Here is a 17,634-nt window from a genome sequence, read left to right as displayed (position 1 = left end):
GAATTGTCGGAAGCTCACATTTGATTAGCTCTTTTCCATATAACAGTGTGTTGACATAGAAATTATGTATTGACATCTTTTTCTCGAACTAATAATTATTTTGAAGGTTTTTTCCCGCCATGTAAACATAACCAACTCCTAGGAGCTTCCATGTGTATACTTAAATGTATAATATGTGTAAAGGTTCTATCAGACTTAAATCATCCATTTATCACACTTTAAATACCTATGAATGACCAGCCTGGACAACATACCAAGACCTCATTTCTACCAAAAAAGTTTATTTCTAATGATCCAGGCATAGTGTCATGCACCTGTAATCCTAGCTGCTCCAGAGGATGAGGTGGGAGGATTGCTTGAGCCTAGGAGGTTGAGGCTGCAGTGATCCGTGATGGCGTCACTGCATGCCAGCCTGGGTGACACAGTGAGACCCTGTCTCAAATAAAAGAAAATGTCAAATAAGATGAATGTCATTGCTTAACCTCTTCCACACGGAAGAATTTATCAAGATGGTCTTCAGAGGTAGTATCATGAGGAAGCAGTACAGTGCAATGAGGAAAAAACAACAAAAAACAGTTGAAGGGGGCAGAAGACCTCAGTTCTACTCTTTATTTTCCCTAGATGTGAAACAACCTTGGGCAAGTCACTGCACCTCTTTGAGCCTGTTATTTCATCTGTGAAAAGCTGAGATAATTAATATATCATAGATAATGTAGTGTTCTCAGTAGAAACTGAAACAGCACCATGAGATCAAACTCAGCAATATTCCTACAACAAAATGAGTAAATACTTGAAACAGAACAAAAAAGCCAATAAATAGCCTTTTTTTTTTTTTTTTTTTTTTTGAGATGGAGTCTCGCTGTGTCACCCAGGCTGGAGTGCAGTGGCCGGATCTCAGCTCACTGCAAGCTCTGCCTCCCGGGTTTATGCCATTCTCCTGCCTCAGCCTCCGGAGTAGCTGGGACCACAGGTGCCCGCCGCCTCGCCCGACTAGTTTTTTGTATTTTTAAGTAGAGACGGGGTTTCACCGTGTTAGCCAGGATGGTCTCGATCTCCTGACCTCGTGATCCACCCGTCTCGGCCTCCCAAAGTGCTGGGATTACAGGCTTGAGCCACGGCGCCGGGCCAATAAATAGCCTCTTATTTCTTGATATCCGATTCGTGCCTACCTTACAAAAGAGTTTTCAGAACTTTTTGGTTTGTAAAACTGAAGAAAAGGGACTGTAGACTCATGGAAGTGTCTAAAGTCAGAAAGTCAGATTTGTCAGAGATGAATTTCTGAAATTAAAACATTTGGGAAGAAATACTTGTAATTCAGGGCATACACACAGACCGAGTGGTTTGGGTATGTCTGAAAAACAGAGAACATTGGAGGTTTCACGAAAAGGAGAAGTGTTACATGTGGTTCTTCAAGAAAGTTCATTGGCACTAGTAAGGTTTTTGGGAGTTGGAAAGTTCTGATCGGTAAGTGATGGCAATGAATAAAACTATTCCTAAAATCACAGCAAGTTGTTTCAGTAACTATTAGATAAAACTGGTTTCAGGATACAACTGGCTGTTTCAGCAGCTTAGCAGAGAATGACATGCTTGCAGCACTGGTATGTGCCCTGAATGCTTTTCCCCCTTGGCCTGTTGACTCTTATAGTTGAGTTTGGCAAGAATTTATATGATCAATATTCAGTTTGCTAATTCACAACAAAACTATTTTCTGCCACTCCATGACTAATGTTTTTAAGTAGCCTTCGGCCTTTGGCTTGAACTTACCAAAGGACTTTTCAAACTAAAAAAATGTCCACTCTTTTTTTTTTTTTTTTTTTTTTTTTTTTTTGACGGTCTCGCTCTGTCGCCCAGGCTGGAGTGCAGTTGTGCAATCATGGTTCATTGAAGCCTTGACTTCCTAGGCTCAGGTGATCCTCCTGCCTCAGGCTCCTGAGTAGCTGAGACCACAGGTGCATGCCACCATGCCCAACTAATTTTTATAGAGACAAGGTTTTGCAGTGTTGCCCAGGCTGGTCTCAAACTTCTGGGCTGAAGCAGTCCACCTACCTTAGCCTCCCAAAGTGCTAGGATTACAGGCATGAGCCAAACATTTAAAGAACTAATACCAATCCTACTCAAATTATTCTGAAAAATAGAGGAGGAGGCCAGGTGCGGTGGCTCACACCTGTAATCCCAGCACTTTGGGAGGCTGAGGCGGGCAGATCATGAGGTCAGGAGTTCGAGACCAGCCTGACCAACATGGTGAAACCCTGTCTCTACTAAAAATACAAAAATTAGCCGGGTGTGGTGGCATGTGCCTGTAATCCCAGCTACTCAGGAGGCTGAGGCAGGAGAATCACTTGAACCAGGGAGGCAGAGGTTGCAGTGAACTGAGATCACACCACTGCACTCCAGCCTGGGTGAGAGAGGAAGACTCAGCCTCAAGAAAAAAATAATAGAGGAGGAAGGAATACTTTCAAACTCATTCTATGAGGCCAGTGTTACCCAGATACCAAAACCAGGCAAAGACACAGTAAGAAAACTATAGGTCAATATCCCTGATGAATATTCATGCAAACATCCTCAACAAAATCCTAGCAACCAAATTCAACAACACATCAAAAAGATAATTTATTATGACCAAGTGGGATTTATCCTAGGGATGCAAGGATAGTTTAACATATGCAAATCAATCAATGTGATACATCATATCAACAGAACGAAGGACAAAAACTATATGATCATTTTAATAATGCTGAAAATGCATTTTATAAAATTCGGCATCCGTTTATGGTAAAAAAAACCTTCAAAAAAACCTTCAAAAAAACCAAGTATACAAAGAACATACCTCAATATAATAAGAAGCCGTATATGACGGACCCACAACTAGAATACTGAATGGAGAAAAACAGCCTTAAAATCTGGAACAGGACAAAGATGCCCACTGTCACAACTGTTATTCAACATAGTACTTGAAGTCCTAGTGGGAGCAATCAGACAAGAGAAAGAAATAAAGGGCATCCAAACTGGAAAGAAAGAAGTCAAATTATTCTTCTTTGCAGATTACATGATCGTATATTTGGGAAAAACCTAAAGACTTCACAAAAAACTTAGAACCAATAAATTCAGTAAAGTTGCAGGGTACTAAATCAACATACAAAAATCAGTAGCATTCTCTTCAGGATCACTGAGAGAAAAAAAATAAAAATTAAAATAAAAGCCAACAATCAATAGCATTTCTATATGCTAACAGTGAACAATCTGAAAAAGAAATCAAGAAAGTCCTGTTTATAATAGCTACAAATAAAATAAAATACCTAGGAATTAATTTAACCTAAGAAGTAAGTGAAAGATCTCTACAATGAAAACCATAAACCTTTGATGCAAGAAATTGAAAAGGACAAAAAATGGAAACATATTCCATGTTCATGGATTGGAAGAATAAATATGGTTAAAAATGTGCCTACTACCAAAAGCAACCTACAGATTAAAAGAAATTCCTATCAAAATACCAAGGACATTCTTCACAGAAATAGAAAAAATAATCCTGAAATTTATATGGAACCACAAAACAGCTGGAATAGCCAATACTATCCTGATCAAAAAGAACAAAACTGGAGGAATCACATTACTTGACTTCAGATTATACTACAGAGCTATAGTAACCAGAACAGCATGGTGCTGGCATAAAAACAGATAAATAGACCACTGGAACAGAATAAAGAACCTAGAAATAAATCTATACATTTACAGTGAACTCATTTTTGACAAAAGTGCCAAGAATGTTTATTGGGCAAAGGACGGTCTTGAGGAAAGGACAATCTTTTTAGTAAATGGTGCTGGGAAAACTGAATATTCATATGCAGGAAAAAGAACCTAGACCCCTGTCTCTCACCATATACAAAAATCAAATCAAAATGATTAAAGATTTAAACCCAAGACCTCAAACTATGAAACTACTGAAATAAAACATTGAGAAATGTCTCCAGGACATTGCAGTAGGCAAAGATTTTCTTAGGTAATACCCCACAAGCATAGGCAACAAAAGCAAAAATGGACAAATGGGATCACAAGAAGTTAAAAAGGAAACAATCAACACAGTAAAGGAAACTGTCAACAAAGAGACAACCCATAGAATGTGAGAAAACATTTGCAAACTATCCATCTGACAATTGATTAATATCCAGGATATATAAGGAGTTCAAACAACTCTATAGAAAAAAAATCTAATAATCTGATTTTAAAATGGGCAAAAGATCTGAATAGACATTTCTTAAAAGAAGACATACAAATGGCAAACAGACATATAAAAAAGTGCTCAACATCACTGATCATCAGAGAAATGCAAATCAAAACTACAAGGAAATATCACCTTACCTCAATTAAAATAGCTTTTACCCAAAAGATAGGCAGTAACAAATGCTGGTGAGGATATAGGGAAAAAGGAACCCTTGTACACCGTTAGTGGGAATGTAAATTATTACAACCACTATGGAGAACAGTTTGGAAGTTTCTCATAAAACTAGAAATAGAGCTGCCATACAATCCAGCAATCCCACAGCTGGGTGGGATTGGAAATCAGTATATCAAAGAGAAGGAAAGGAAATCAATGTATCAAAGAGATATCTGCACTCCCATATTTATTTATTACAATAGCAAACACATGGAATTAATCTGAGTGTCCATCAATGATGATTGGATAAAGAAAATATGTTATATATACACAATAGAATACTATTCAGCCACAAAAAGAATGAATTATGTCATTTGCAACAATATGGATGTAACTGAAGGTCATTATGTTAAGTGAAATAAGCCAAGTGCAGAAAGACAAACTTCACATGTTCTCACTTATTTGTGGGAGCTAAAAATTGCGACAATTGAACTCATTGAGATAAAGAGTAGAGGAATGATTATCAAAGGCTGAGAAGGGTATAGGGGGTGGGGAATGGGAATGGTTAATGGGTACAAAAAAAAAGAGCAAAATGAGTAAGACCTAGTATTTGTTAGCACAACAGGGTAACTATAGTAAAAAATAATTTAGTTCTACATTTTTAAATAACTAAAAGTATAATTGGATTGTTTGTAACACAAAGGGTAAATACTTGAGGTGATGACCCCATTTACCCTGATGTGATTATTATGCACTGCATGACTCTTTCAAAATATCTCATGTAACCTATAAATATATACACTTACTATGTACCCACAAAATTAAAAATAAAACAAGAAAGGAAGAGAAAATATTTTAAATTTTATTCATATAAATTTATGTAAGGCCAGGCATGGTGGCTCACCCCTGTAATCCTAGCAGTTTGGGAGGCCAAGGTGGGTGGATTGCCTGAGCTCAGGAGTTCGAGATCAGCCTGGGCAACACGGTGAAACCCTGTCTCTACTAAAATAAAAAAAATTAGCCAGGTGTGGCGCCTGTAGTCCCAGCTACTTGGGAGGCTGAGGCAGGAGACTCGCTTGAACCCGGGCGGCAGAGGTTGCAGTGAGTCGAGACCCCGCAACTGCACTCCAGCCTGGGCAATAGAGCCAGACTCCATCTCCAAAAAAAAAAAAAAAAATGTGTAGTACTAGTGTAATTTTGTAACATGGATATATTTGCATAGTGGTGAAGATAGGGCTTTTAGTGTATTCATCACTGGGAAAAAGTACATTGTATTCATTAAGTAATTTCTCTGTCCCCTCCCTTCCCACTCCCCACCCTTCTAATTCTCCACTGTCTATTATTTCACACTCTGTTTATGTGTACACATTACTTAGCTCCCACTTACATGTGAGAACATGCGGTATTTGTCTTTCTGTGTCTGAGTTGTTTCACTTAAGATTGGGCCTCCACTTCTATTCATGTTGCTGCAAAAGATAGAATTTTATTCTTTTTATGGCTGAATAGTATTCTATTGTGTATATATAACACATTTTCTTTATCCAGTCATCTATTCATGGACACTTAGGTTGATTCCATATGTTTGCTATTGTGAATAGTGCTGTGATAAACATACAAGTATAGGTATGTTTTTGAAATAATGATTTCTTGTTTTTTGGGTAGATACCCAATAGTGGGATTGCCAGATCAAAGGGTAGTTCTGTTTTTAGTTCTTTGAGAAATCTCTATACTGTTTTCCATAAAGATTGTACTAATTTACATCCCACCAACAGCATATAAACATTCCCTTTTCTCTGCATCCTCACCAACATCTGTTATTTTTTTCCCTCTTTTTAATTATAGTCATTCTGACTGGTGTAAGATGATATCTCATTTTGGCTTTAATTTGCGTTTCTCTGATGATTAGGGATGCTGAGCATGTTTTCATATGCTTGTTAACTATTTGTATATCTTCTTTTGAAAAATGTCAGCTGGGCATGGTGGCTCACGCCTGTATTACCCACACTTTGGGAGGCCAAGGCAGGAGAACTGCTTGAGGCCAGGAGTTTGGGACTAGCCTGGGCAACATAGTGAGACTCTGTCTCTCTCTCTCTCTCTCTCTCTCTCTTTTTCTTTTTTCGAGATAAAGTCTCACTCTGTTGCCCAGGCTGGAGTGCAGTGGAAGGATCCCAGCTCACTGCAACCTCCGGCTCCTGGGTTCAAGCGATTCTCCTGCCTCAGCCTCCTGAGTAGCTGCGCTTGCAGGCGCATGCCATCACGCCTGGCTAATTTTTGTATTTTTAGTAGAGACGGGGTTTCACCATGTTGGTCAGGCTTTACTCAAACTCCTGACCTCATGATCTGCCTACCTCAACCTCCCAAATTGCTGGGATTACAGGCGTGAGCCACCACACGCGGCCCAACCATGTCTCTTAAAAAAAAAAAAAATTAACTGGGTGTCATGACATGTGCCTGTAATCCCAGCTACTCAGAAGGCTGAGGCAGGTGGATCTCTTGAGCCCAGGAATTTGAGTGGCTAATATTGTATCACTGAATTCTAGCTTGGGTGACAGAATGAGACACTGTCTCTGAAAAAAGAAAAGAAAAAGAGAAAGAGAAAGAAAGAAAGAGAAAAAGGAAAGGAAAAGAAGGAGGAAGGAAGGAAGGGGGAGGGAGGGAGAAAAGAAAGGAAGGAAAAATGTCTATTTATGTCCTTAGACCACTTTTTACCTTTTTTTTTTTTTTTTTTTTTTTTTTTTTTTTTTTTTGAGACAGACTCTCACCCAGGCTGGAGTGCAATGGCGCGATCTCAGCTCACTGCAACCTCTGTCTCCCAGGTTCAAGTGATTCTCCTGCCTCAGCCTCTTGAGTAGCTGGGATTACAGGCACCTGCCACCACACCCGGTTGAGTTTTGTATTTTTGTTAGAGATGGGGTTTCACCATGTTGGCCAGACTGGTCTCGAACTCCTGACTTCAGGTGATCCACCTACCTCAGCCTCTCAAAGTGCTGGGATTACAGGTGTGAGCCACTACGCTCAGCCTTTACCTTTTCTTAATGGGGTTGTTTTTGTTGTTGTTGAGTTGTTTTGAGTTCCTTGTGTATTCTGGATATTAGTATTTTGTTAATGTATAGTTTGCAGTTAATTTCTCCCATTCTTCAGGTTGTTTGTTCACTTTATTGATTATTTATTTTGCTGTGCAGAAGCTTTTCCATTTACTTAAGTCACATTTGTCTATTTTGTTATTGTTGCCTGTGCTTTTGAGATCTTTTTTTTTTTTTTTGAACATTTCATCTTTTACTTTTTAGCACCAACAGACTTGATAACAGCCTGATGCTGATCTGACAATGGGTTGACAGCCTTCCCCCACAGGCCCTTAAGTCTGCTTAGTAACAAGTCCTTTGCTTCTGTCATTCTCCTGGGGGATGGCCTACTGCCCTCCTTTCTGTACAATCTGGGCAAACCGACTGGTGATGGCAAGAGTGGTGTCAATGAATCGGTCTACACAGCTGGAGAGACAATTTTCAGTGTGAGAGTCTAGGCGATTCCCTGGCTTCTCCACACATTTATCCCAACATAACTCAATGAAGTGATGCACCTGTGCAGTAAACTGCGCCTTCTGCTGTTCCGCGGCCACCAGGCGCTGCAACTCAGCTTCATCAGCTTCACCCAGCTCCGCCATTGTTCGCCTCAGGCTCGCTTTTGAGATCTTAATCAGGCATTTTTTGCCTAGACCAATGTCCAGAAGAGAGTTCCTTAGATTTCCTTCTAGTATTTCTATAGTTTTGGGATTTACATTTAAGTACATTTTGAATTGACTTTGTATATGGAGAGAGATCAGGATCCAGCTTCATTCTTTTCCGTATGGCAATCCAATGTTCCCAGCACCGTTTATTGAAACGGGTGTCCTTACCCCAATGCATGTTCCTGTTGACTTTGTAAAAAACCAGTTGGATGTAAATATGTGGATTTAGTTCTAGGTTCTCTATTCTGTTTCATTTATCTCTGTGTACGTTTTTATGCCAGTACCATGCTGATTTGATTGTCATAACCTTGTAGTATAACTTGAAGTTAGGTAATGTGTTGTTGTCAGAGGCATTCAAACCAGAGTGACTCCATTTTGAAGGCTAGGAAATTGAGGCTGGGAATTGCTGGTCCTCATTCCCAGAAAGTTAGGCATACCTAGCCTCTAGATGTTTAGTTAAGGGAACAAATTAATAATGTTTATTGAACAGACCCGGACTTTGTAGTGTCCAGATATCCCAATATCTGGAGAACAAAGGCATTTCTAATTTTGCTTTAAAGATGTTAATATCTGCCGGGCGCGGTGGCTCAAGCCTGTAATCCCAGCACTTTGGGAGGCCGAGACGGGCGGATCACGAGGTCAGCAGATCGAGACCATCCTGGCTAACACGGTGAAACCCCGTCTCTACTAAAAAATACAAAAAACAAAAAACAAAAAAAAAAAACTAGCCGGGCGAGGTGGGCGCCTGTAGTCCCAGCTACTCGGGAGGCTGAGGCAGGAGAATGGCGTAAACCCGGGAGGCGGAGCTTGCAGTGAGCTGAGATCCCGCCACTGCACTCCAGCCTGGGCTACAGAGCTAGACTCCGTCTCAAAAAAAAAAAATAATAATAATATCGATTCTTGCAAAATATAGTAATTAAGAAAATTAATCTTTTATTACGAACCCTTGTAGCACAGCACATCTCCCCATATATACAAGCATTGTACCTAGGGTGGATACGTTCCTTCTCTTACTTACAGAAACGTCCACCTCTTTCTATGGAGTAGCTGTTTTTTCACCACTTTACTTTCTTAATAAACTTGCTTTGACTTTCCACTGCAGACACGCCTTGAACTCTTTCTTGCAGGAAATTAAAAAACCCTCTCTTGGGGTCTGGATTGGGACCCCTGTCCTATAACATTGCCTCCAACTTTGTTCTTTTTGTTTAGGATTGCTTTGGTTATTCGGGCTCTTTTTTATTTCAGTATGAATTTTAGGATTGTTTTTCCTAATTATGTGAAAACTAACATTGGTATTTTGATAAGGATTGCATTGACTCTGTAGATTGCTTTGGGAAGTACAGTCATTTTAATGATATTAATTCTCTCTGAATAATTAATGAAATTAATTCTTCTGATATTAGTTCTTTCCATAAGCATGAAATGTTTTTTCCATTTGTTTGTATCATCTACAATTCCTTAATCAGTGTTTTATAGATTTTTTTCTTTTTGTAGAGGCCTTTCACCTCCTTGGTGCAATATATTCCTAGGTGGGGCGGGGGTGTTATTTGGTTGCTGTCGTAAGTGGTTTTGCTTTCTCGATTTGGTTCTCAGATAGATTGTTATTGGTGTGTAGAAACACTGCTAATTTTGTACATTGACTTTGTATCCTGAAACTCCTGAATTAATTTATCTAATCTAAGAGATTTTTGGTGGAGTCTTAAGGATTTTCTAGATGTAAGATTATATATCACTGAACAGGAATAATTTTATTTCCTCTTTTCCAATTTGCATGTCTTTTATTTCTTTCTCTTGCCTGATTGCTCTGACCAGGACTTCCAGTACTAGGGTTGAATAAGAGTGGTGAAAGTAGGCATCCTTATCTTGTTCTACTTTTTATCTTTCAACTATTTCCCCATGCAGTATGATGTTGGCTGTGTGTTTATCATGTGTGGCTTTTGTTATTTTGAGAAATGTTCATTTTACACCTAGTTTTTTGAATTTTTATCATGAAGGATGCTGAATGTTATCAAGTGTTTTCTAAATCTATTGAGATGATCATATGGTTTTTATACTTCATTCTGTTTTTGTGATGTGTTACATATATTAACTTATGTATGTTGGACCATTTTTGCATTCCTGGTATAAAACCTAGTTTATCATGCTGTATTATCTTTTTAAGTGCTGTTGGATTCAGTTTGCTAGGGTTTTGTTGAGGATTTTCACATCTGTGTTCATCAGGGATATTGGTCTGCAGTTTTGTTGTTGTGTCCTTGTCTATTTTTGGTATTAGGATGATACTGGCCTCATAGAATGACTTAGGGAGATTTCCCTCCTCTGTGATTTTTAGGAACAGTTTCAGGAGTATTAGTATAGTTCTTTTTGTATGTTTTGTAGGATTTTTTCCTTGTTAATTTTTAAATTTTTATTTTTTTGCTTAGAGATGGGGTCTTGTTATGTTGGCCAGCGTGGTCTCAAACTCCTGACCTCAAGCAATCCTCCTGTCTCAGGCTCCACAGTGCTATGACTGCAGGCATGAGCCACCACATCTGGCCTGTTTGGTAGGATTTAGGTATAAATCCATCTGGCCCAGAGCTTTCATTTTTGGGAAATTTTTTATGGCTGATTTAATATTGCTGCTTATTATTGGTCTATTCAGGATACCTGTTTCTTCCTGTTTCAATCTTGGAAGGTTATACGTTTCAAAAAAAAAAACCTATAGGTTGTCTAGGTTGTGAGTGTATAGTTGTTCTTAGTCTCTGAAGGTATTTCTGTGGTATTGGTGTAATGTCTTCTTTTTCATTTCTGGTTTTGTTCCTTTGAATCTTCTTTTTTTCTTGGTTCATCTAGCCAGAAGTTTATTACTTTTGTTGATATTTTCAAAGAACCAACTTTTTGTTTTGTTGATCATTTATGTGTTTTTTAGTCTTGGTTTTGTTTAATTCTGCTTTGATCTTTGTTATTTCTTTTTTTTTTTTTTTCCTGCTAACTTTGGATTTGTTTCATTCTTGTTTTCCTAGTTCCATGGGGGTACCATGTTAGGTTGTTAATTTGTGATCTTTCTAGTTTTTTGACATAGGCATATAATTCTATAAACTTCCCTCTTAGCATGACTTTTCCTATATCCCAGAGGTTTTGATATGTTGTGTTGCCATTTTTGTTCGTGTCAAACACAATTTTTATTTTCTGTTTTTATTTTTTCTTTGACTCAGAGATCATTCAGGAGCACATTGTTTAATTTCCATGCATTTATATAGTTAAGTTCCTCTTGGTATTGATTTTTAGTTTTATTCAGCGGTCAGAGAAGATGCTTGAAATGATTTTGACTTTAAAATTTGTCAAGACTAGTTTTGTGGCCTAACATATGGTCTATCTTGGAGAATGTTTCATGTACTTATGAGAAGAACGTATATTCTGAAATCGTTGGGTTCTGTAAATGTCTGTTAGCTTCATTTGGTCCAAAGTCCAACTTAAGTCCAATTTTTTTGTTGATTGTCTGTCTTGATGATATATCAAGATGTATCAGTAGGCCGGGCACGGTGGCTCATGCCTGTAATCCTAGCACTTTAGGAGGCCGAGGCGGGCAGATCACAAGGTCAGGAGATCGAGACCATCCCGGCTAACACGGTGAAACCCTGTCTCTACTAAAAATACAAAAAATTAGCCGGGCGTGGTGGAGGGTGCCTGTAATCCCAGCTACTCGGGAGGCTGAGGCAGGAGAATGGCGTGAACCCGGGAGATGGAGGTTGCAGTGAGCTGAGATCGCGCCACTGCACCCCAGCCTGGGCGATAGAGCAAGACTCCGTCTCAAAAAAAAAAAAAAAAAAAGATGTATCAGTAATCCCAACACTTTGGGAGGCCAAGATGGGTGGATCACTTAAGGTCAGGAGTTCGAGCACAGCCTGGCCAACATGGTGAAATCTCATCTCTACCAAAAATACAAAAATTAGCTGGGCATGGTGGCAGGCGCCTGTAATCCCAGCTACTTGGGAGGCTGAGGCATGATAATCACTTGAACCTGGGAGGCGGAGGTTGCAGTGCACCGAGATCTCGCCACTGCACCCTAGCCTGGGTGATAAGTGACATTCAGTCTCAAAAAACAAAACAAAATAAAAAAACAACAACAAAAAAATCAAATTCTGATTCAATTCAGAAATCATTAAGCATAAAGTTATATTTAAAGCATTGGGCTGGAATTTCAGGGGCATGGAGGAGACACAGGTCTTTTAGGGAGTTTGGAATGAGAGAGGAAGAATATACATTTACAAATAATTATAATTAAAGACAACGTGCCACCAGGCATGGTCGCTCATGCCTGTAATCCCAGCACTTTGGGAGGCCGAGGCGGGCAGATTACTTGAGGTCAGAAGTTCAAGACCAGTCTGGCCAACATGGTGAAACCCCTTTCTACTAAAATACAAAAATTAGCTGGGCATGGTGTCATGCACCAGTAATCCCAGCTACTCTGGAGGCTGAGGCAGAAAAATCCCTTGAGCCTGGGAGGCAGAGTTGCAGTGAGCCGAGATTGCACCACTGCACTCCAGCCTGGGTGACAGAACGAGACTCTATTTCAAAATAATAATAATAAAGACAGTATGTGAGGAAAGGGCAATAACAGTGCTCCAGCAAAAAGTTACAGAGATACAAAGATGAAACTAATTCTGGAGATAGTTGACTGGAAAAAGTGAGGTAAGAAAGGCTTCAAGAAGGAGAATAAATTTTTTGTTAGATTGAAGGCAGAGTTGAATTTGAGAGTTGAATGCTTGAGTAGCAAGGAAGGGCATTCTACCGAAGAGAATAGGAACAAAATGAAAATGTAGAGACTGAAAAATGTAGGGTTAAGTTGGAGAAAAGGCTGTAAGGAGATATTAATAGAGTGAGAAGTGAAGAATAAGTCAAAAGAAACCCAGGTTTGGTTAAGTCATACAGGATCTTGGATGCTGGCCTATGTAGGTAATGAGAGCCATTAAACATCTTTCAGCGAGAAGTAAAATAATTAGAATTGTAACTTTAAAAGTCTTTGGGTTAGGCATAGTGCCTCACATCTACAACCCAGCCCTTTGGGAGGCCAAGATGGGAGGATTGCTTGAGTCTAGGAGTTTAAGACCAACCTGGGCAACATAGTGAGACCTGGCCTCTACAAAAAATAAATAATTAGCCAGTCTTGGTGGCATGTGGCTGTAGTCCCAGCTACTCAGGAGGCTGAGGTGGGAGGATTGCTTGAGCCCAGAAGGTCAAAGCTGCAGTGAGCCATGATTATGCCATTGCACTTAGCCTGTCTTTAAAAAAACAAAAAAAAGTATTCATCGGGTTTCTTTGTTACCTCCTCTTATAGAACCAAATTCTTTTCTTTCAGAGCATTCAGTTTATAATCATACATTCATTGGTTGCCTTTCCCACTAGACTACAAATCCCAACAGAACAGCAACCATGACTGGCCTGACACATTAAGTGTTCAATAAATATTAGCTAAGAATAAATAAAAATTATAATAATGTAGCAGCAGTATATATTATAGCATGGAATACAGAAAGTAGCATTAACTATGAGGTTATTGCACCATATGGAAGATGATGACCTGAACTACATCATAAAAAACGAGGCTTAGGCCGGGCATGGTGGTTCATGCCTGTAATCCCAGCACTTTGGGAGGCCGAGGTAGGCAGATTGCCTGAGCTCAAGAGTTCAAGACCACTGTAGGCAACATGGTGAAACCCCGTCTCTGCTGAAATACAAAAAAATTAGCCAGGCACTGTGGTGCCTGCCTGTAGTCCCAGCTACTTGGGAGGCTGAGGCATGAGAATCACTTGAGCCCTGGAAGTGGGCACTGAGTGGAGATCACACCACTGCACTCCAGCTTGGGCTACAGAGTGAAACTCCTTCTTAAAAAAAAACGAAAAACAAAAACAAACAAACAAAACGGTGCTTAAATGTCAAGATATACAATTTAGTGAATGATTACATGAGGTGGTAAGGAAGAAAGAAGAATAAAATATGAGTCCAGAGTTTTGAGCCCACAGCAACTAAAGAAGAGTAATTCTTAGGAGAGAAAAAGGTAGGAAGGCTTCAGAAATTATGGAAGTACATTTTAATGCAGATGTCAGGCCAGGTGCAGTGGCTCAAGCCTGTAATCCCAGCACTTTGGGAGGCCAAGGCAGGTGGATCACGAGGTCAGGAGTTCGAGATCAGCCTGGCCAACATGGGTGAAACCCCATCTCTACTAAAAATGCAAAAAATTAGCTGGGTGTGGTGGCACGCAACTGTAGTCCCAGCTACTGGGGAGGCTGAGACAGAAGAATCGCTTGAACCAGGGAGGCAGAGGTTGCAGTGAGCCAAGATTGCGCCACTGCACTCAAGCCTGGCAACAGAGCAAGACTCTGTCAAAAAAAGATTTTTTAAAAAAAAGCAGATATCAAATATAAAAAAATTCCAGGCCAGGCATAGTGGCTCATGCCTATAATTCCAGCACTTTGGGAGGCTGAGATGGGAGGATCACTTGAGGCCAGGAGATCAAGGTTACAGTGAGCTGTGATCATACCACCGCACTCTAGCTTGGACAACAAAGTGAGACCTTGTCTCTAAAAGAAAGAAAGAAAATAACTTCACTTCCGTGTATACTTTTTGGATTCATATACCTCATAATCTTCACAATTCCATTCCTGTTCTTGTACTTCCATTTCTGTTAGCCGTCTTTAGGATTTTGCTCTAGGAGCATCAGTTCCAGAAAAAAAAAATAAATAAATAAATCCTGGGATTCACTGAAAATTTCAGCATCTGTAACTGAAGTTTATAAGGTATATTCTTGAATATCCACTTAGGCTCACATGAATGAAAGTTCATCCCAACCAGACTCAAACTGCCTAGGAATGTTGCTAGGACTATTGCTGGTAACATACCAAAAGCCCATTGGCTGTACTTTTTTGTAAGTAGTGTAAGATACAATAAATCTTTCTGAGTTTCTCTTCATAGAGTTTAGCCTGTTAACTTCCTTATCCTTTGTTCTCAAACTCAACTTTCTTGTTCTTCCTTGCCCCTAGTTACCATAAACAGTCTACTCCCTTCCCGTCAGCTCTAATCAATAACTCACATCTGTTCCCTTGGTTACCTGTACCCATTATTCCCCTGAAACTGCGTGTCTCACACGCTCCACCTCTGTACCTCACATCCCCCTCCCCTTCTATATTTAGGAAAATATGTACAAGTAGCCAATTGGGTCAGCTCAGATTGTGCAGTCCTACCCCAGCCCATGTGGGAGTAACACAGAGGCAGGGACTGCGTTAAGGATAAAACCCCCCTGGTCTCCTTTATTTTCTGTACACTTGTGATCTTAATTGACGCGAGTGACACCATAATAATAAGGCAAAAATAAATTGCCTTGCTGAGAGGGTTAAACTTTTGCCTGCATGCTGGTTTTACTTTGCAGCACCGAGTATTTATTCCTGGAGCATTTTATATCCAACAGTAGGATAGAAGACACATTGCTGCCTTCCTCTACAAATACTGAACTACAGTCTAAGAAACTATAGGCACCAGAATGCAATGCAGCACCAGCATGCATGTCTAATTGCAGGATCTGAATTTCATTCTGTGGTTTGGTTTCCAAAGATTTCACAACACCTACTATGGCCAAGTTCCAATCCATTTCCCTATACTCCACTTGACACTGTCTCACTACTATCTCACTACCTGCAAAAACAACTGTTTTTAATAGAAACCTTTCAAAAATCTGACATTCTGGTGGAGCACTTCCCAAAATAAGCTTTAGATTGGCCAGGCGCGGTGGCTCACGCCTATAATCCCAGCACTTTGGGAGACCGAGGCGGGCGGATCACGAGGTCAGGAGATCGAGACCATCCTGGCTAACATAGTGAAACCCCATCTCTACTAAAAATATGAAAAAATTAGCCGGGTGTAGTGGCAGGCTCCTGTAGTCCCAGCTACTCGGGAGGCTGAGGCAGGAGAATGGTGTGAACCCGGGAGGCGGAGCTTGCAGTGAGTGGAGATAGCGCCACTGCACTCCAGCCTGGGCGACAGAGCGAGACTCTGTCTCAAAAAAAAAAAAAACTTTGGATTACCTGAAAATTAGTAATGTGTGACAATTGACTGGGAAGAAAAGCAAAGCACTCCCAGGATTTTTTTTTTTTTTTTTTTAAGAAATGGGGTATTGCTCTGTTGCCCAGGTTGAAGCACAGTGGCGAGATCATAGGTCACTGAAGCCTTGAACTCCTGGGCTCAAGATCTTCCCACCTCAGCCTCCCAAGTAGCTGGGACTACAGGTTCAGGACACCATGCACTGTTAAGTTTTAAATTTTTATTAGAGAGGAGGTCTGGCTATGTTGCCCAGGATGATGAACTCATGGGCTCAAGCAATCCTCACACTTCAACCTCCAAAAGTGTTGGGATTATAGGCGTGAGCCACTGCACCCTGCCTGGAAGTCTTTTAATTCACTTCAATTATCTTAGAATTTTCCTTCTCCACTTTATACATAAACACAGTGGAAATGAGGGTGTTTGTCTCAGGTAACTGATCAAGGGGGTGAGTAACCTGCAGGGAGAAGCAGAGCCTAAGGCCAGTGAATCCCCGCTGAGGCCAGTCCGGAGCCTGCAAAGGGAGGTAAAGGGAGCTCCCCTGGGTGTTTCCTGGGCAGCCTGCCCTCCACTGCGGGTGGCCTCCAGCTGCCCAGAACAACCGCAGAAGGAATGTGGATCCTAAGAAGCTACAGAGCCCTGGAAAGCAGGAGACTCACATGCAGATGCACTTGTGTAGGGGGTTGAGGGGGAGGTTCTGTCCTTTCTGGGGTTGTACCTAGAGCCTAGGGATGTTTTGTGGGGGCAGTGTTTGCTTTTTACATGCAAAGTGTCCCGGCGGCAGACTGTAATTTGTACATACAAAGGCAATCTGTGAAGGTCAGGTTCAGTAAGACTTGTCTGACATTGAAATGAGACCACCACTTCCCCTGCTGTCTTTCCCAGCTTCTCCTCTATCTTCTCTTTCCTAGTTTATAAGACAGGAAGAAAAGGAGAAAGCAAAAAGTTGAAAAGAAACAGAAGTGAAATAAATAGACGACCTTGGTGCCACCACCCGGCCCTGGTGGTTAAAATAATAATAATAATAATATTAACCCTTGACCAAAACTACTTGTGTTATCTGTAAATTCCAGACATTGTATGAGAAAGCACTGTAAAACTTTCTGTTCTGTAAGCTGATGCATGTAGCCCCCAGTCACGTTCCTCACGCTTGCTTGATCTATTATGACCCTTTCACGTAGACCCTTTAGAATTGTAAGCCCTTAAAAAGGCTAGGAATTTCTTTTTTGGGGAGCACGGCTCTTAAGATGTGAGTCTACTGATGCTCCTGGCCGATTAAAAACCTCTTCCTTCTTTAATCCTGTGTCTGAGGAGTTTTGTCTGTGGCTCGTCCTGCTACATTTCTTGGTTCCTTGACCAGGAAGCGAAGTGATTAACAGACGGTCGAGGCAGCCCCTTAGGTGGCTTAGGCCTGCCCTGTGGAGCATCCCTCCAGCCAGCTTGAGCGACACGGATCCTGGGAGCACTCCCT

The 17,634-nt window shown here is 40.5% G+C and overlaps 3 protein-coding genes across 4 annotated transcripts in view; all 3 read right to left on the bottom strand.

Annotated features, from left to right (window-relative positions):
• The window catches only part of ZNF823 (zinc finger protein 823), a 445,525-nt gene that overhangs the window by 51,487 nt on the left and 376,404 nt on the right, over positions 1–17,634 (bottom strand). The window lies entirely within an intron of this gene.
• The window catches only part of ECSIT (ECSIT signaling integrator), a 385,922-nt gene that overhangs the window by 269,767 nt on the left and 98,521 nt on the right, over positions 1–17,634 (bottom strand). The gene's annotated exons all lie outside the window — the stretch shown is intronic.
• Positions 7,630–17,634, bottom strand: part of LOC126942876 (mitochondrial import inner membrane translocase subunit Tim8 B-like) — an 83,813-nt gene continuing 73,808 nt past the window's right edge. Inside the window, exon 2 of the mRNA XM_050771004.1 lies at positions 7,630–8,040. Coding sequence (XP_050626961.1) covers positions 7,782–8,033 — 252 coding nt within the window. The 5' untranslated portion in view covers positions 8,034–8,040 and the 3' untranslated portion in view covers positions 7,630–7,781. The remainder of the gene's footprint in view (positions 8,041–17,634) is intronic.

This window comes from Macaca thibetana, chromosome 19 (genome assembly GCF_024542745.1).
Source record: "Macaca thibetana thibetana isolate TM-01 chromosome 19, ASM2454274v1, whole genome shotgun sequence".
NCBI classification, from domain to species: domain Eukaryota; kingdom Metazoa; phylum Chordata; class Mammalia; order Primates; family Cercopithecidae; genus Macaca; species Macaca thibetana.
The sequence above is the reverse complement of the archived record's forward strand: the minus strand, read 5'-3'. Positions and strand labels throughout refer to the sequence as shown.